This window comes from Nipponia nippon, unplaced genomic scaffold (genome assembly GCF_047370975.1).
Source record: "Nipponia nippon isolate SJK-2023a ecotype South Korea unplaced genomic scaffold, ASM4737097v1 scaffold_4, whole genome shotgun sequence".
In the NCBI taxonomy this organism is placed as follows: Eukaryota; Metazoa; Chordata; class Aves; order Pelecaniformes; family Threskiornithidae; genus Nipponia; species Nipponia nippon.
Window position 1 is genome coordinate 35364837 of NW_028262358.1, and position 18778 is coordinate 35383614.

An 18778-nucleotide genomic window follows, 5' to 3' on the forward strand; every position below is an offset into this window, starting at 1 on the left:
GAAAAGGGGACAGGGACCTGAATAATGGAGCTTGACAAGGATGATTCCACTTTATTTTAAATTGCACATGCGAGACTAAGTCTCAGACTAGGAGTCACTGATTCTTCAGTGAGCAAAAAATCCCTCTGTAATCTCAAAGGGGAGCCTTGGAGGGAGGCAGTATCCCACCAGCCAGGCTTGCATGGCCCCAAACACCAGGTCCTATCTTCCTTACTAAAGGAAAGGCCGCAGTGCCATGCTTCCGTCCCTGAGGACGCACAATTGCTGTCTGCAGGCAGGAATAACCCCTTCCCTCACCTCAGCAGCTCCTGGCCCTGCAGGGACATGGCTGATGGCTGAGGTGAGAGGAAAGCCAGGCACAGAGCCAGTAGGGCAGCCTCGGCTCAGCCCAGGAGGGAGGTCACTGCTGCCCACTGTGCAGGAGGCGCTGGAACAAGGAGCCATCTTTCTGGCTTAGGCGGGTGGGTGAATCCAGCTCTGCCACTCTCCCAGCTTGCATTACCAGCACACGGTCTGAGTCCAAGATGGTGTTCAGCCTGTAGACAGCAAATGCCAGGACACACGTTAGTGGATCTGAGGAGAAACCCCAGATACTGCTTCCCCTGCTATCAAGGGGTGGCCCAAGACATGTCTAACATCAGGATCTGTGGAGCATCTCCCTGTGCACTCAGGGGCACACTGCAGTCCTGCTCCCCAGAAAGCCTCTGCACACTGCTGAAATGCACCACCTCTTCGGAGAGCACAGCGATACCTTCCAGTTGCTGGGCATGGGCATGGCAGGGCACCAGGAGCGCAGAGGAAAGCTCTGCGGAGGGAGAACTCATTCTGATTCTGATTGGGTTCTGGGGTTGCACAAGATGTCTCCGTTCCCACTGGAGAGTTATTGAGTTGCTTCTGTTTGCCCCTACATTTCCTCACCTGCCACCTCCTGAGGGCAGCAGAAATGGACTTGTACATCAGCTGCCAGTCCCCAGCAGTCTGGCATCTTTGCTTATGCTGCCACCACCAGTGGATTTGTAGTTGCCAGACTGCCAGCCACAGCACCTGCAGCACACATATGCGCCCAGTTCTGCCCAGACTGCAGCAACCTCTGGCCCTGGAGAGGGAAGACAGGGCAGCAGGAATGCCTTTGCACAGTCATGCACTGTTCTGTGCGAAACTACAGCCCTACAAAGCTGCAAGTCACAGGGAAGACACTGCACAGGATTTGAGCAGGTAAAAAGCGTTATGGAGTTCAGGACTCTGGTTACACATTCATCCCCAAAAGACTGCCAGGCTGCAGCACTGGAAGTGACCTGGAGGGGCAAGGGACAAGTACAGAGTCACTTCCCATCCTAGATTTCACCCATCCAATTGATGGTTCATCCGAAGCTGAAAGGCATGGAAGAACCAGGGGTACAAAACAACCCCATCACCACCTCTCCCTCCTTACTGCTCTCCCCCATCTCCTTTCAGGCCCAGTGGAAGAAGGGCCGGGGCCATCTTCAACCCAGTCTTGCTGCCTTGCTTTCTGCCACTCCTTCCTCTCCTGGTTCTCCTCTCTAATTACTCCTCCATCAGAGGTGGCCTCCCCCCACCCAACCCAAACACACACCTCAGCCCACAGTGCCCTTCCCTTTCTACTCTGTTTATGTGTAATATCCCAGTGTAGCAACCACATTCCCTTCACACCCCTCCTGCCTCGCTCCTATCTGATGTATTTAACAAGGCCCACTGGATTTACTTGCCAGGCCCAGCCCACCCTGCCTATCATCCATCACTCCCACTTCTGTGCAGCAGGACACCAGCCCCTGCCACCTGCTCATTTGATTTTTATTTCTGTGGTAACCTTTTTGCTTTGAAAACACCCTCCATACAACTGCACAACCCTCCTCCAAATTCTCCTCCACTTGGCAAGAGTGGGAGCACTGCCTAATGCTAACCCATCCCTTCTCAGTATCCACGGTATTCATGTTTTGCCCTCCTCCCTCCACCTGTGACTATCTACTGCCCCTACTCTTACACTAAATCTCTCAGCTGCGGGGCAAACACTGCTGCCCTGTCCTGCCTGGGCAGTGTCTAGCTTGCCGGCATTGGGTGCAGGCTGGGACCAAAACTCAGGGTTTTGGAAAACAGAACTATCTGGCATGCTGCCTCCCCGGGCCAGGAGCTGGCTGGAGCCCTTTGCCGCCTGCTGTCCTGCAGTGCCCTCTACTGAGGCAGACACACCGGGTCTCCACGCTGCTCCTTTCTGTAGGATAGCTCTCCATTGCTCCTTGCCCTAATTTGGCAGAACCACAAGGTCCGACTCACTCTCCCAGTCCCAGTAGGCATGCCCAGGAAGAGCCATCTGCCATACAATGCGGTGTTTTGCCCTTTGCTGTCCCCCAGTTTCTGGGTACAACGTTTTCACATCCAGTTGTTCCCAGCACCCAGGGGCTAAGAAAGCAGAAAAGGCAAATAGCCAAGGTCCAGCCTTTTGCACTTGACAAGCCTCATCACGGAGACCTCCCTGCTCAGCTCAAGGCCCAGGCACGGCAGGCGCAGCCACCACTCCCTGTGAGTGGTAGGATGAATTTAGGCACAGAGTGTTGCCTCCTCTGTACCTGTGAGCAATCGTCAAAACGGTTTTGTCAGTGAAGCGCTGGCGGATGGTCTGCTGCAGCAGCTGGTCTGTCTTCTGATCCACGCTGGCTGTGGCCTCATCGATGCACAGCACCTGCCAGGGACAGAGAGTGAAGGGAGCTCCAAAGCACCAGAGGGGAGACCCCAATCCCTGCCCAGGGACAGCCCAAGAAGGTGACACAGGTTGTCTGTTACCACTACACCCCAACTCTGGAGCATGACCATCAGCAGCCCACCCTCCCCCTCACTCCAATGGAGACAGGGCACTCACCTTGGCCTGCGTCAGGAGGGCTCTTGCCAGACACACCAGCTGTCTCTGTCCCACAGACAGGCTCTTTCCCCTCTCTCCCAGCTCGCTGTCCAGTCCACCTGCAGGGGTCCAGCTCAGCAGTCACCCCACCAGGCTCTGCACCGGGCACCAAATGGCTCCCCCAGTCTGGGGTTTTCCCAGTAGCACTCAAAATCCCAATCCTGCTCAGGCCTAGGCCTTGGGAACCGGAGCGTTTACGCTTGGACGCAAGCAATGACTGGCACAGAGATGCCACGCTCCCCTAGAACTAGGGGCTGGCTTCTCTCTCAGGCTCTGCTCTAACATCCACTGGGGCCTGGTCTCATCAGCAAGATCCCGCCACCCAATCCATCACCTGCCAGTCTCATGCCACTAAATCTCAGGGAAAGTCACCAGGATCCCACTGACCTGTTCCCACCCTGGTCCTCGTGTGGCCTCACCTAACCAATTCCCTACTGCATCCACCTGGCTCCTTTTCCTCAGCTCCCTGACTGAGCTGACACCTTCTCCCCTCCCCCAGTACCAGGGGGGAGAACCGGCTTCTCGTTGCGTTCAGACTCACCCATCTGAGTAACAGCATCCCGCAGGTGGCACTGCTCTAACACCTCGTGGAGTTCAGCATCTGTCCGTTTTCCCTGGGGGTCCAGGTTCTCTCGGATTGAGCCACTGAACAAAAATGGATCCTGGGGGATGATGGCCAGCCTAGATCTGCAAGCAAATGAGAGCTGAGGGCTTATGGGGTGGGTGCTGCAGAAAAGCAAAGGCCTTTTTTTTTTCCTGGGGTGGGGGGTCTGGGCTTGCTGCGTATCTTAGAGGCACAGAGACATGGGTCACATATTGAGCCTGGTTTCCTTAGCACAGCCATTCAGAAACAACAGAGCAACTTGTAAGAAGCTGCCACAATCAGACAAGAGGGTGCCATGACAGTGAGTCCTTTGCTCCTCACTCTTCCCTTTGGCACCCAACCACTGACAGCTCTCAGCCTCCAGGCCCTGCTGGCTGCCCTCCATTCTGCTCAGCCCTCCGTACCTTAGCTCCTCCAAGCCCACCAGCTGGCTGTCAACACCATCCAAGAGAATACGGCCTGACTTCAGCTCCAGCATGCGGAAAAGGGCCAAGAAAAGGGTGGATTTTCCAGATCCTGTGCGACCCACAATCCCCACCTTCTCTCCAGGGTAAACAGTGAAGTTCACACCGTCGAGTGCATTGGGCAGGCCTGGTCGGTAGGCCAGGACTACCTGCTGGAACTCCACAAGCCCCTGGCTTGGCCAGTCAGCAGCAACCTAAGAGGGATACCAGGGTGAGACAGGGTATGACCATGACCCACTGTCATCTTCAGCCTCACCTCCCCAAAGGCCAAGCTCCATCCATCCCTTCGGATGGTTGCTTGGCTTCTGAGCACACCCAATGCACAGCCAGCTCCATCTCCAGTCCACTCCTAGGCTTGTTTTTCTCTCACAGCTTGGACCTAGGACCTGTTCTGCTTTCCTACCCCTTCCTGTCATTCCAGCCTTCACCATCTCCTGCCAGAGATTCATCCCCTCCAGGGGATGTGCTGGTAAAAGATGAGCAATCAAGGCAGTTTCTGTGGGTGAGGGCCCTCCACTCTTTCACTGGAACCCTGTGATCTCCCCAGGAGGCAGGTGCAGAGCACAGAGCCAGAAGATGGGCCAGTCCCTGAGAACATATTTGAGCTTTTACCTGGACCAGTTTATCCTGGGACTCCATGGGGATGTCTGTGGTGTATTCCTCTGTCCGCTCCACACTCACCATCATGGTCTCTGTCACAGTGAAGCTGGAAATGAGGCCTGAGAGCAGGTTTGTGACAGACAGGGCGTATGAGAGTGCAAGGCCCACAAGTCCTGTGAGGACAAAAACATAAGCAAGAATGTTACTGGCAGGGAAAGAGCTGGGATCTTGCTGGCAGGACAAAGAAACAAGGGAGAAGTCAGCACTCTGGAGTCTGGAATCCCTCTTTAGTATGGGGACATGCAGGAGGAAGGACAGGAGCTGAAGCACCACATTGTGGGTGACTTGCAGAGGGACAGGGAGCAGGAGCTCTGGATCCTGCCCTGGTGTAGGGAGATTTGCAGCTCTGGACTAGGAGAGGAGGAACCCCTGGGCCACAGCCTATGAGCAGGCATAGAACAATCCCTGGCAGCCTACCTGGATTTCCCAGTTGCTTCTCGTGCTGGATGATGGCAATTCCTGCAATAGCAGTAACCACAGCGACCCCAATCATCTGCAGGCGGATGTCCAGCCACTGCATTGCTGTGTTGCTAGCAAAGAGGCAGCGCTGGTTCTGCTCCAGGCGCAGCTGATTCTCCAACTCAAACCTGGCAGATGCACAACAGAGGTTCGCACCAGGCTGTGCACCACTCAACCTCCATTCCTGCTGCCCCAGACCAGGGGCATTCCCGCCACCCTGTAACCAGCCCCACATCAGGACAGCCCTGGTCTATAAAGCCAAAGCTCTGGCTCTCTGGGTGCTCTTTCTTTCCACTCACCTCTGTGTTGCCCGCATGGCTCTGATGCTGGTCAGTCCCGAGAGGGTCTCTGAGAAGTGAGTGTAAATGGGAGACAGGGTGACACTGTAAAGGCGCTTGAGCTCCCGGGACGTGCGCCGGTAATAACGCTGGATGGAGAAGTAGAGAGCAGCCAGAGGGAGTAAGACCAGACCAATCCAAGGGAGGCCATAGGTGATTATCACCAGCATGCCCAGGAGCCCGTACATGTTGGCCAGGAAGATGTTGAGGATAAATGGCAGGCTGTCATCCACGCAGTACAGGTCTGAGGAGAAGCGGTTCAGGATCCTGCCTGTTGGTGTGGTGTCAAAGAAGGTGACTGTGGCCTGGCAACAAGGGAACCAGAAAGTAAGGTTCGGTCAGCTGCAGTGAGATCCAGCTACAGAACAGTGCCCAGGAGAGCAGCACCAAGGGGAGCAGATAAGGCCACAAAGGGGTGGCTACCACAGCCCCCTTCCTTTCCTCAGCTGGAGGAGAAATCTCAGACCCCAAAGCCAGCACCCACTCACAGCCAAACAACTCATGCTGTTCGCACGGTAAAAGAAAGGAGCCCTTCTGTAGTGAATGGCAGATAGCTACCAAGACAGCAGTTGCTCAGATCCCCTACGGGCCCACCAGCAGCCAGTCAGACAATTCTCTAATCCTACCCTCTAATCCTATCTTCTAATCCTCTAATTCTAACTCTAGCCTGAGGACCCAAGGAAGCCCAAACCCTAAAGAAAGTTAACTGGTACATACCAGCATGAGCCCTAAATCTTGCTTAATGACTCCTTCCAATCTTATCTGAATCTGAGCTCATGATCCTGCAAAAGCTACTATGATTCAATTGGCCATCATTTTGGCTATATATCTAAGCCTAATGAGTGAACAGATGCAGGTGCCAGCCATAAAACACCTCTCCGTGAAATGGAAAAAGCCTTACAGGACACATTTTAAACCCTAGCTCATTGGCCCCTTGTGCTGGCTGTGGTGCAGCAATTTTTGGATATAGTCCTAAGGGGAGCTTATCAGCTAATACCAGCAGAAACCCTAATCCACCTCCCAAACCCTTACTCCCAACTATGAGAAGAATGTCAGGGCAGAGTGACCTGCAGGAGCCCCAGCCTGCCCTGGACTTTCTGACCATTACCTTTAGAGCCCTCTGGAGCAGCCGGTTGTGAATGACAGTGGCAGCGCGGATAGTGCCGTACGCAAAGAGGAAGGCCCGAAGAATGGTGAAGAGGGAGTTGGCCCCTGCAATGCTCCCATAAACTATCAGGTAGAAATTCACATCCAGTGAACCGTTGGAAGGGACTGGGGTGCTGTCCAGAGCTTGAATGGGGGAGCTGGAACACAGAAGGAGGAAGATTATGAATCTGCCAAGGTTCCCATGACAGTAAACTCACAGACAGGTCATGAGAACCCAGGAGCATACTCAAGGAGAAACCGGAATACTTCAACCTGATACTCCTATGAGAGACCACCCCTTTGGCATGCTGGGACAAACACTCTGATTACTATGCAACTCGGGGTCTTCCATCAGCCGCAGGCAAAAATCACCTCATCAGGTCAGAGATTTCAATTATCTTTCTTTGTCAAAGCAGCCACACAGATCCCCTGAAGTGGGGTGGCCAGTTTATCCCCGCTCTCAACAAGGATCTTCACAGGAAATGCACTTAAGGGCAAAATGGGAGTGCGTTTCCAGTTTGCTTTGGCATCTCCTGACCAGCATTCACTTACACAAGCCCAACAATGGAGAAGAGAAGCAGCTCTGGGGAAGGCGGGGAAGCTGAGCAGACCATCACAGAGGTATTTGCTGTCTGGGATATGCTGGAGATCCAGTGTGACAGCCACCAATCTGAGATATTTCTGGATGCTACAGAGAAAGATAGACTGCATGAAGAGGGATTCAACCTTCGACTCAGCAAATATGAAGCAGAAAAGCTGGAGGGGAAGCTGCTGGACAACTTTTGTTATTGTCTCGCTGCCCAGTCTAGTCTTCCCCTGCCTTCACTTTCCACTCTTGGTAGTAGAGCAGGAGCAAAGGAACAACCTTGAGCTGCAGCAGCGACAGGGCACTGCTAGAGGAGCAGACATGCAACTGCAGCAGTGACACAACAGATCCTGTTCCCACATGTGTCCTATCCCAACTGTGCTACTTTAGTTTGGGGAAGAGAAAAGGGGTCTTCCTGCTGCAGAGGGAGTGATTAAACCCCTGGCCTCTTTTCTTCCCTGGACTCCATGCAACCAGGGAACGAGAGGAGAGGAACGTCTAAAGAGAGATGTGCTGATGGGCCACTGCCTCACCTTGCATCAGAAGCAGTGAGAAGAGGATGGATAACGCCAAGCAGCTGCCAACTGCCAGCCAATATGCCTTGTACACCTGAAAAGCCACTGCCCCTTCTTTCTTCTCTTCCTCCTTGTGGACGAGATGATTGTTTTGGGTTGATTCTTCTGCCTCTGTCTCTACGGCCTCTTCTTGGCCCTGTTCATCAGGGGCTGTGGGAATGGAAGCAAAAGCAAAGGTCAGTGCGATGTAAGTTCCTCCTGCAGTTCCTCCTTGCTGTGAACAGAGCAAGTCTAGGCTATGAGGGAGACTCTTCTTCCCTCCTCTCTCCCCTTTCAAGACAGATGCACCAATCCTGGCAGACCTTCATCCAAAGCTGGACCACAACTGGAACAACAGATTCAAATACCGCTCCAGACCAATACCCAAGGATACGTGGGCCTCCTCTCCCTTTATGCACATGCTACCCACAGATCAGCACTGCCACAGCAGAGCAAGCTGGTGGGAGCTCTGCTCTAAGGCCAGCAGCCTAGTACAGGTTCTGCCTGGGTGCTCAGCTGAGCTGTGCTGCCCCAGCCACCCTCAAGCTCACCAGGTACAGACCTTTATCCTTCTGCCTCTTGTCTGTATCCTTCAACTTGGGGAAGGCTTCCACGAGTGGCAGGATATCGGCTGGTATGCCTGTGAAGAGAGACATGCAAATGCTTCAGAGTCTGTGAGGACCAGATGCCAGCTACTCACTGCCTCTTGCTATGAAATGGCCCAGTTTTGCTCTCTCATAACATTTCCTATTTTCTCTCACAGCACCTGCACCCTTGAAGGCCCTGCTCCATACAACCTGCTGTGGCCTTCTGCCTTATCGGCTCCCCACCTCTAGGGCTGTCCTGTTTTATCTGTGCATCTGCACATTCCCTTTCATTCCATCTTTGCCCACAGGCAGTGTCCTCAAGCTCTTTATCACTGGGTTCCCCACTAGTTAATCCTACTCCCTTATGTCCGTCTTTGCTGAAGACATTCCAAGACTGGCACACAGGCGCAAATGAATGCCTGAGAAGACAGCCAGTGTACCTGTCTTAACTATCCTGCCATTGTCTATCAACAACAAGGCATCGGCCTTCTCCAAAAACTCCGTCCTGTGGGTGCAAAGGATCCTGGTCTTGTGTTTGAGAACTCCGAGAATGCATTTCCGCATAAGATGGTTGGCTACATCTGCATCAACAGCAGCCAGGGGATCATCAAGGAGGTAAAGCTCTTTCTCCTGAGAGGAAGACAAAAGGCAAGAATACAGCTGCTGGCCCTGCTGGAGCAGGCAGTGCTGCAGAGAAAAGTGCAAGTGCCTCCGTGTGGCACACCACCAGCACCTTTAGGCCAGTACGATGCAGTTTAAGACATGCTGCCAGAGCACATAGTACAGCTGGGTGCTTCCAGCTTCTTTACATCTGACTTGGCACCGGGCACAATCTGCCACAGCATGACTGCTTTGCTATTTACCTGGTAAACAGCTCTGGCAAGGGCTATTCGAGCCTTCTGTCCTCCACTGAGTGTCACACCATTTTCACCCACCTCTGTCTGGTCACCTGCTGGTAAAATCTGAAACATTCAAGAAAATTCATTTAGAAGGGACAGGAAACTACTGGGGACCCAAAATCAGAACACTGGGGTCTCTCTCCTGCCTCTGGCAGTAATTCCTTAGGGTGACACCTTACCAAAAATTAAACAATGCATCAGTCTATACACTGGTTCCGCAGACAATTGGCAAGCTTGGCGTTTATGCAACTAAACTCTCTTACACTCCAGAATAAGGTGGCCACATCTAAACTACCCGTTGAGAGCAACTTCTGGTCTGAGATAAGTCTGAAATTGCACTTGGGAATTTTGTGGGAGAGCAAGAGCTGTGTCTGCACCAAAATCATGCCAGGGCCCATCCAAACAGTTTAGCAATAAAAACCACAGTTTCAGTAGCTGGAAACAGTTTCCTCTTGATTTGGTAGCATAGGCATAGTCTACTACTTCCCAAATAAATATCTTGCCTTTACAGAGTATTCATAGCTCCTGCCAAAGCAAACAGGAGCTCCTAGTGCTTGGCACTTTAGAAAATCAGGTTATAAGCTGGGAGGAAAAGGCTAGCTTCCTATGACATATAACAACCAGGTTTACTGGCTAATATAGCCATAAGCCTCAAGCCTACAATATGTGTATTACTGACAGGAGGACCACAGACTCAGCCCTTCCAGATCCCAGGAAAGTTCCTTCTGATCCAAAAAAGCATCAGCTGCTGATAGATTCTGCCTGAAAAACCCAGCAGTCATCAGCTCTGTAAGAGTATCTCCTTTCCCCAGGATCAAGAGCTTTTGGCTCAACAGCAGAAGAAACCATCCAAAGTGCTACCAGAGTGACTTCACACCTCAAAGAACCGTGGGGCCAGGTATGGTCTGTGATTGGTAATCAGAGTAACGCTGTGTGATTGGGACATTGGAAAAGCAGTCTATAGCCTGAAAGAATGAGAACTGCTCCCAGTGAGGCTCAGGTTGGATGCAAAAGCTGGCCAAGAAGGCCCAGGCAGGTTTACAGTTTAGGCACTCACGTTCAGGTCCTCGGAGAGGGCACAGGCCTCCACCACCTCCTCGTACAACCTGGCATCATATTCCCGCCCAAAAAGTATGTTCTCACGGACAGTGGTAAACTGTATCCAAGGCTCCTGTGTGGCCAGACCAAATCCTTGCTCCAGGTCACAAACATACACTTGTCCACCTTGTCTGCAAGCACACCAGAAGTGGGTGGAAAGGCAACAAAGGAGAACTGTTGGCAGATCAAAATGGCCTACAAATAGGGATAGCACTGGATAGTCCCTGCCTGCCATGGCATGGAGGGACCAGGCAGAAAGGAGTCTTTAGGCTACTTACTTAATGAGCTCTCCAGTGATGGCTGCAAGCAGAGAGCTTTTGCCAGAGCCAACCTTCCCAACAACCCCCAGGAGCATCCCCTGCAAAGGGAAACGAAAAGGAGCAACCTGATGCACTAACAGTGGGTGGCTTGTCCAGATTTCTTGAGCCACACGTAGACTGTAAGAAAGCTGACTGCTGTCTTAAACTAGGACCATCTCACAGGTTCAGCAGCAGAGCTGGGTACAGTTGTTGGGTAAACCAGAATCCTGATATGGCAGGACACAAGAGTGCAAGGAGCATTAACTCTGGAGCCCAGCTGTGTTCCCTGCTCAGTCCTCTCCTGCAGCAGTGGCGGAAAGCAGAGGGAGCTGGTTCATCTCTTGTCTATAAGCCATGCCTGGATCTCCTCCAGCAGCCTTCAGTTCTGAGAAATATGTGCCCTGTGCCTCTTGACCAAGAGAAGATTTTGATGCATGGCTCATAAGGCCAGGAAAACATGAAAACACGCCACCCCTGCTCCATTATTTGGCTTCTCTAGTGCCATTCTTCTATGTTACCTCCTGCATCCTTGCTCACCTTTCTCACTGACAGGTTCTCAATATGCAGTTGCAGAGTGCCTGCGGATAAAGGCTGCCTGGTGCTTTCCTCCTCCACTGGCGCCCATGAGAAGGCTGCACATCGCATCTCCATGGCAGTAGCAGTACCTGAAGGGCTATCTGCAAGAGAAAAGCAGCACAGCATTGCACTACTCTGAGAAGGCCAGAAAATGAAAGCCACCTGGCATCACAAATACTATCATCTTTGTTCCCAAAGGGATGAGACCACAGACAGGGCACTGCCATGATGCCCCTGACCCAACCACAGAATGAGACACTTGCCTACTGACTTGCCCTCAAACTTATACCTCCCACCTCTCTCCTCCAGCTCCCACCAGACACACACGGTGACCTGCTGGTTGTCAGGGAGACACTGTAAGGATAACCCGGTTTTATTATTGTTGAAGGTAAAAGAATGGCAGGGAGCTGGCAAAAGGCAAGGAAGGAGAGAAAGGGAGCTGAGATGGCTCAGGAGAGGAGCACCCACTCAAGCCTTTCTGCCAGGCAAAGCCAAGGTTGTTGATGGTTTCAGTGCCAGAGGAGCTCTGGACAGAGGAAGGAGCAGCTTCTTCTAAAGGGACACTAACGGCAGGGCTCCGTGGGGACAAGCAATGGCCTACGGTTGGTAAAGAGGAATGTTATAGCCTTGTCTCCCGATTTCCACAGAAATTAAGTGCCTCACCCTGCCTCTGACAACCAAACATCTTGAATCACAGGGTGACAGCCAGCTGCCCTCCAGTACTGCCCCTGGGCCTCACACCTCAGCTCTCTGTTCCGAATGCCCCCCGCCCAGAGTCCCAAGCCCAGCAGCATCCTTCACCATTACCTAGGGCATAATAAGCTTCCAGGTCCTGGTCCACGAGTTCAAGAAAATGCTGGATTCGATCCAGGGAAACTTTGGCTTCCAAGGTCCCATTCAACACCCATGGGAAGCTGTTGAGGGGGAGAATGAGCATCCCAACAAGGGCCAATGCTGTGAACACCTGCACGGGTAAGGAAACAGCCATGAATTGGAGGCAGTACCTCCCTTGCACCTAGTATCCTCCAAACAGCTTCACCAGTGAGAGCCTGAAAAGCTGTGGGGAGACACAGGCTGGGTTCATTTCCCAGAGAAGATGCCTCAGGACTGCAGCCCCACTGCAGATTGTCCTCTGCATGAGACAAGGCTGGAGCTCTCCCTACTACCTACTCACCTTCGTGGCAGTGAGCTGGTGACCCAACAGGACATAGGTGATGAAGATGGCAATGGAGACAACAACAGGCAGTGCTGCCCACAGATACACACACACAGCATCCAAGTACTTGATGGCTCGTAACTTCTGCAGCTCTTTAGCCCGGCAGGCATTTATCCTGGTGCTGAAGTGCTTCTCCCAGGCGTAAAACTTGATCACACGAATGCCACATAGGAACTCTGTCATTAGCTGCAGGCAAAGAGGAAGAGCACATAGAGCAACCGGTATCTGCCTAACACACCAAATGCCAGCTAGGCATCTGGGCTTGTGCCAGGTTTGCCGTTGCCTCCTGCTAAGGGCCAGGCTAGAGATACCAGGAACCATTTATTGCTAACAAAGACATAAACTCAAGTGGCAGCTACTGGGAACTTTGCTCTCACTCATTCCGCCAGCTTCCTCAGCCATCTGTGTTGTGTACGACTCAGGCAAAGGCAAAATATTATGCTACTTCCCAGCTGAAGGATTTGCAACACAGGTGAAGGGATGTGTGGAATTACTGGCTCCAGCCTGGATGTCATTTACCTACGTTGGCCTGACAGTGCCTTGAGATAATACCACCTGACTCTCAGGCCTGGTGCTGCCATGACACAGCTAGTCTGCATCCAGAGCCCAGCTGGCTCACATCCAGCAGCTCAGGTGTCCCTGCAGCATGCCGACCTCTCATTCCAGCTCTCAGGTCAGCATGTGCAGAGCAACCCAAGATGTGTTTGTGCTTGACATAAAAGAAAACTAAAAAGTGAGAGTTCACTCAGCAAACCAGTCTTGCAGTGGTTGGAGAAGGTCCAGCATACCCCATACAACTAGATGCACCTTCTGTCAGGAAGAGAAATATTTTTAAAGCTCCCAACAGGTCTGCCATGGAGCTGACTTATGTTTCATGCTTCCAAAGCACAATGGAAATAGCAAGTGAAAATGCTGGCCCCTCACATTTGAGATACAAGGCTAAAAGGTGGGAATCAAATGTTTGACATGCAGCAAGGAGAGAGATGGCACTGCAAATATGCAGGAAGCAGTGGAAAAGATGACTGAGGGTGCCACACTCGAGTGATATAAAACCACTACATCTGTAATCATTGTCTCTGTCCAGACTGCAAGCCACGTCACCACTGATAACATTACTGGAGTAACAGGATAGAAGCATCTCTAGAGGAAGCAATCAGGAGACCTATCTTAACTACTACACACAGAAAAGAAACCTGCAAGGGAACCTGAATTAGTCCAGGGTGCAAGACAAGCATTCACTATCTTGTGGGTGGTGAAGCTACATCACCCTGAAACACTTTTGAACCAAGCGTGTGTGTGTGTGTGCGCGCGTGTGCACGCGCGTGCCCCCTCTTGCATTTTTCCCAACAGCTGTGATTCAATTAATCTGCTTGGGATCACGGCAAGCTGACAAAAAGCCAACGTTCTAGGGACAAACGGGTAGAAAATATAGCAATAAACTCAGAGAGCCACCAGCTGCCCCTCACCTTGACCCGTGTGTCCTTGTGTTTCAGCATCTCCTTGTTGTTCATCATGATGCGGTTGGCTATGACCTTGTTGATGGGCACAAGCAGCAGTGCCAGGGCCAAGCCTCCCAGAAAGGCAACTCCCACTTGCTGGTAGAGGAGGTAGAGGGTAATGGCAAACTGGAAAGGAAGGCTCCACACCTCGTGGAAGCTGAGGCAGAAGTTGACCAACCTACTGGTGTCTGTGCTCATGAAGTTGACAATTTCCCCCACAGTGAAGTGGGTAAGGCTGGTGCTGCTGACACGCAGAGCCTTGCGATAGATGGCAGAGATGACGGCGGCCCGCACCATCAGCGTCACCTTGTTCACCTCGTAGCTGAACTGGTTCCGCAAGAGAGCGCCCAGGAAGGAGCCAGCAAAGAGCCCGAGGGCATAGAGCACGCCATGGCTCAGGGGCTCCTGCCGTGACTCCATGAAGTTCACCAGCAGGTTCAGAAGCAGAGGACCTGAGAAACCCAGCAGGTTGCCAGCCAGCTTGAGAAGCCCAAGGGAGTAGAAACGAAGCCCAAAGGCCGCATGAAGGACTGAGAAGAGTCGCACGGCCTCCTGGGCACGGTGTGAGCTGTCCGGGGCACCGCTACTCCCATCGCCTCCAGCAATAATTGGGCTAGTAAGAGACACCGTCTCCTCCTCTACTTGGTGCAAAGCTGCCTTCTTCTGCCAGCAAGAGTAGAACCGATCACAGACCCTGGCAGCCTGGAGCTGGCGAGGAAGCACACAGACATCCTGTGGCTGGTTCAGCTTCCACTGATAGCCACGTTGCATAAGAGGGTTCATCCAAACATAAAAGAAGCGCGAGAGCCAGCTCTCACCATCTTCTGCCACTCTGTGCTGATCAGGCACTGGGGTCCCTGACTCTGAGACGAGCTGGTCTTGTTGCCAGGAGCAGTTGATGGAGAGGAAGTCTTGCCTGCCAGTGGCGGGTAAGAGGTAGCCGATCACATACACAAGCAGAGAGGCCAGCTGCAGACAGAGAATGGCAAACCTGGAGGAGGCAGCAGGGTGAGTAGGGGACCAAGCTATCCCACTTTGGCAGTACCACACCAGTGTGATGACGAAGGAAGGTAGGGTTAAGAGAGTGAGGAGAGCCAGTGCTGCAGGGCCCCTGGTAGGGCCATGAATGGACCTGAAGACCATGAGAAGAGCGAGGCCATGCGTGAGCCATGTCAGGGCAGCAGTGCCATTTGCCAGCACTTCCAGGTACACAGGGCCCAGCTCCTGCTGAGAAATGGTGGCTGGGATGGTATCAGCAAGAAACAGACCAGCAAGTACAAAGGAGGCGGTGATTCTGCATCCCCAGCCGGGCCTGCAAGGCACCCTGGAGCCAGATCTACAGGAGGAAAGAGCAGAGAGAAAATTTACAGTTGAAATTCCATCACCTCTCACTCAGTACTCTCCTTTCTTCCTCCCCTCTTCCCCCTCTATCTGTTCACTCCTACTTAACCTCCTAGATTCACTTCCCTAGATTTGTAACTTTTTCAGACTGTAGGCGTTGCTAAACTAGACCAGGTCAATACAGCTCAGTATCTGATCAATACCAGAGATTCAGAGCTACCAAAGAATAGCATTTCTCTACAGAAATTTGTTTGCAAACTGTGATATTTTGTGGTTAAATCAGATTCCAACCCTTGAGGATTAAAAAAAAAAGTATATTTAACTTCTTTAACACAAATTCTGGATGATCAAATTCTCTGTGTCACATATCTGATCTTTGATTTCTTTTGTCTTTGTGATATTTGGTCTAGAAACATTATTTTTATCACTGTTGGTTTCAGTGATGCTGTGTATGTAAAGTCCATAATCTATTGCCCAACAAAATATTTCATTATCACTTGATTCATTGTCACTTGTGGCCTTTCAGTATCAGTGAATGTTGCCATGTTTATGAATTTCAGATGAAGGTAAACATAAAAACATTTTGTTGTTTCTCTGAACCCCTTATTACCTTATACACATCTTCCATACCACCTTGGATTTAGATTCTCCCCAGTTTTCCCAATCCCCATTCACTGAAATTATTTTGAATTTTAAAATAATAAAAATTAAAATAAAGAAAATTAAAGTGATCTTGTGCTCACTACCCTCTCTATTCTTTCTGGATTCCTTTCTGCAATGGAGGGACCAGAGTACACAGTACTGTACACATTACTCTGAATTAGGACAGATGCTGACAAATATAATAGCCCTATAATATTGTGTCCTTCGCTAATTACATATTCAGCACACTACAGGGAGATCTAATTTCCAGCCTTTCCACCCCACCTCCAGTCCTGCATAATAATCAAGAGCTAGACAAGTTAGTTGTCATACCTTGGAGTGCCAAGGAAGCAGGCACTGACCGCTGCAAGGATCACATGAGGAATCACATTTAATGTCAGCTGATTAAAGCAATGGCCAACGCTGCCATGAACCCACACAGGGAGTGGATCTTCTGGGCCGGTCCCACACAAACCAGCCAGGATGTTCTCCATCCTTTGCTGGGAATTCAACGTGAGAGGCAGGAGCTCCTAGGGTAGAAAAGAAAAACCAGCATGAGGTACAAAATGGAGAAAGTACAGCCCCAGCCCAAGGTGGACTGCGATAAGGAATGAACATAGGGCTAGAGGCAACTTCCTGGGTCAGACAGTCCGGGCCCTGCTATTGCAGCCTTGCTATCGTGTCATCTGCTTTACAAAATGATTAAGCGCCAGCTTAAAATAAATTATGTTGTTTGTCCCCTTAAGTCACCCTGGGACCTCAATGCTCTGGGAATTTGAAGCTTTCTGCTTATTTCCAGGCTGTTTTTTTCCCCCCCGGTCAGTTTATCCTTTGAAACTAACATGGGGAAGCATTCGTCTTTCTGTTGATCCCTCTGAAAAATATTCTGAGCTGCCTGAACAATACTCTATCAATCACGTTTCCATCTTCGGAACCATTCTCACCGCGGTGCTCCTCGGGGCAGCGTGCGACACGCGACGCCCGCCAGCTGGCAGGGGAGGGTGCCGGGGTCCCTGCGGAGCAGCCGGCGGCGCCTCCAGCCCCCCGGGACAGGGGAGCCAGCGGGACCCGGTCCCTCTGCTGAAGCACACCTGGGGCTTTACAGCGATTTCTTTGTTCGCACCGGCGGGCCCCACTCTCCAGCCTGGGACCGCCTGGGAGCCACAGGCTCCGAGCGGGGCCGAGCTCGGCACGCAGGCACGGGGCACTGCAGCAGCGGAGCCGGGGGACCGGGCCCTGTCATGGCGGCCCCCCCCGCCCTCCGCCGGTGCAGCCCTGGCCGAGGCCGGGCCGGGGGCGGGCGGAGCGGCCGGCACGTGGCCTGCAGCGGGCGGGACCCCCCGGGGACCCCCCCGGCCACGCCCACCGGGGCGACGCGCAGCGGCGGCGTGTGTCCCCCCACCCCGCTCCCGCCCCGCCGCAGCGGGAGGGGAGGGCGCAGGGCCGCCCCCGTGCGCCCCCTGCGGGCCGGGAGGACGCGCCGCAGCCCTGGCGCCGGGCGGGCCCGAAGGGAGGCACTGTACGGCCGGAGCCGGGGGCGAGCAGCGGCCGGCGGGCAGCGAAACGAGACCGCGAGTCAAACCGGGCGATCCGGACCGGGGAGACCGCTCGGAGGCGGGAGCGCCAGGCCCCGGCGGCGGCCCAGGCCCGGGGCCCGGCCGCAGGCTGCCGGGGAGGCGACGCGGGAGGGCCCCGCGGTCGGGAGCGGCGGGCGTCTCTCGCCGAGCAGCTCCAGCTCCGCCGCCTTCAGGGCGGCCACGGCGACGGCGAACCCGTGGGAGCTCGGGGGTTCGGTCAACAGCACGAGAGAATTTGGAAAAGCAAACGAATTGAACACGCACAGCTCGTTCAGACCTTTATCTTCTAGTTAAAGACGCACTAAAAATCAGTCCCCGGTCATGAGCAACTGTGATTTTCCCCAAAATTCCTCTAGTTCCTTCCTGGTGACTTCATTTATGCCACCCCTTCTTCTCCGATCGTGTTTGGCCGGCAGCGTTTTGTACCGGCACACGCCAGAGGCAGGTCACAGCCCTGCAGCCTAACTCTGTCGCCCAGCACAGGAATATCTCTGCACCGCTGCGCTTCCAGAAGTCAGCGCCGGCAGGTACGGCCCAGGCAGTACTTTTATGGGTATAAATGTGCTTTTATGGGTATAATCGTGCTTTTATGGGTACAGCTTTCTTTGCTCGCAGCAGGTATTACTACAAGAGCACTTTGCCAACAACAGATCAGTATACCCAAAGCGGCAGAGCCCTCCCAGCGCAGCAATAGCCATATAAAGCGAGAGCGTTACGTTAACCTAATGCGATCACCTGAACAACACAAGCTAAACAAATCCACTCACTTCTACCTGTATTGTGCTCAGTGACTCTCTTTGTCCAGAGCATAAACACACACGTGCAAGCGGCATCCCCGAATATGACACTCGGGTTTTTACTACACGAGCAGGTTGCATTGCGGGGAGCGAGTAAACGCTCGACTTTCCAGCTGAGAGGAAACGAACCTGAGAGGACACTCGGCCTCGTCCCTTCCAGACTGCTATACGCTAACGGGAGCGTGCCGCAAACGTCGCCGCACCACCTGGAAATTTTAGCTGCTACTGCTGATTTTATAGCAGATGCTCTGGATACTTCACTTTCCTGAACCCTCCCTCAGTACTCTCTCTTGCCAGGGAAAATTAGCATATGCCTGTAAATAATTCATCACAGGTAGCAAACTTAACTTTCAACACGCAGCTCATCAGCGATACAATAAAGCATTCTCTGAGCTTAGAAGTGTTATCAGTGGGGTGCTGAGGAAGGAAAATACCAGTAACATTCCGCTCTGAGAAAACAGAGCGATCTGGCTGAGGGAGTGTGAAACAGCAGAGATAAGAGCAAGAGCTTGGAGGCCACAG

The 18778-nt window shown here is 52.6% G+C and overlaps 1 protein-coding gene across 5 annotated transcripts in view; it reads right to left on the reverse strand.

Annotated features, from left to right (window-relative positions):
- Nucleotides 1-25: 25 nt before the first annotated feature.
- The window catches only part of ABCC10 (ATP binding cassette subfamily C member 10), a 24689-nt gene continuing 5936 nt past the window's right edge, over nucleotides 26-18778 (reverse strand). For 2 of the 5 annotated variants that reach the window (XM_087774458.1, XM_087774459.1), the window contains exons 2-22: nucleotides 16216-16412; nucleotides 13867-15235; nucleotides 12359-12586; nucleotides 11992-12148; nucleotides 11146-11285; nucleotides 10588-10667; nucleotides 10269-10440; nucleotides 9176-9274; nucleotides 8753-8942; nucleotides 8288-8365; nucleotides 7705-7896; nucleotides 7138-7273; nucleotides 6548-6743; nucleotides 5401-5744; nucleotides 5060-5229; nucleotides 4595-4755; nucleotides 3923-4176; nucleotides 3456-3601; nucleotides 2876-2973; nucleotides 2586-2698; nucleotides 26-536 (exon numbers count right to left, since the gene is read on the reverse strand). In XM_087774458.1, the coding sequence (XP_087630584.1) occupies nucleotides 401-536; nucleotides 2586-2698; nucleotides 2876-2973; nucleotides 3456-3601; nucleotides 3923-4176; nucleotides 4595-4755; nucleotides 5060-5229; nucleotides 5401-5744; nucleotides 6548-6743; nucleotides 7138-7273; nucleotides 7705-7896; nucleotides 8288-8365; nucleotides 8753-8942; nucleotides 9176-9274; nucleotides 10269-10440; nucleotides 10588-10667; nucleotides 11146-11285; nucleotides 11992-12148; nucleotides 12359-12586; nucleotides 13867-15235; nucleotides 16216-16376 (4620 nt within the window). In that variant the 5' untranslated portion in view covers nucleotides 16377-16412 and the 3' untranslated portion in view covers nucleotides 26-400. Of the gene's footprint in view, nucleotides 537-2585; nucleotides 2699-2875; nucleotides 2974-3455; nucleotides 3602-3922; nucleotides 4177-4594; nucleotides 4756-5059; nucleotides 5230-5400; nucleotides 5745-6547; nucleotides 6744-7137; nucleotides 7274-7704; nucleotides 7897-8287; nucleotides 8366-8752; nucleotides 8943-9175; nucleotides 9275-10268; nucleotides 10441-10587; nucleotides 10668-11145; nucleotides 11286-11991; nucleotides 12149-12358; nucleotides 12587-13866; nucleotides 15236-16215; nucleotides 16413-16826; nucleotides 16954-16973; nucleotides 17098-18778 lie in introns of those variants that run through there. The other 3 variants (XM_087774457.1, XM_087774456.1, XR_015708181.1) reach the window with 3 other exon arrangements.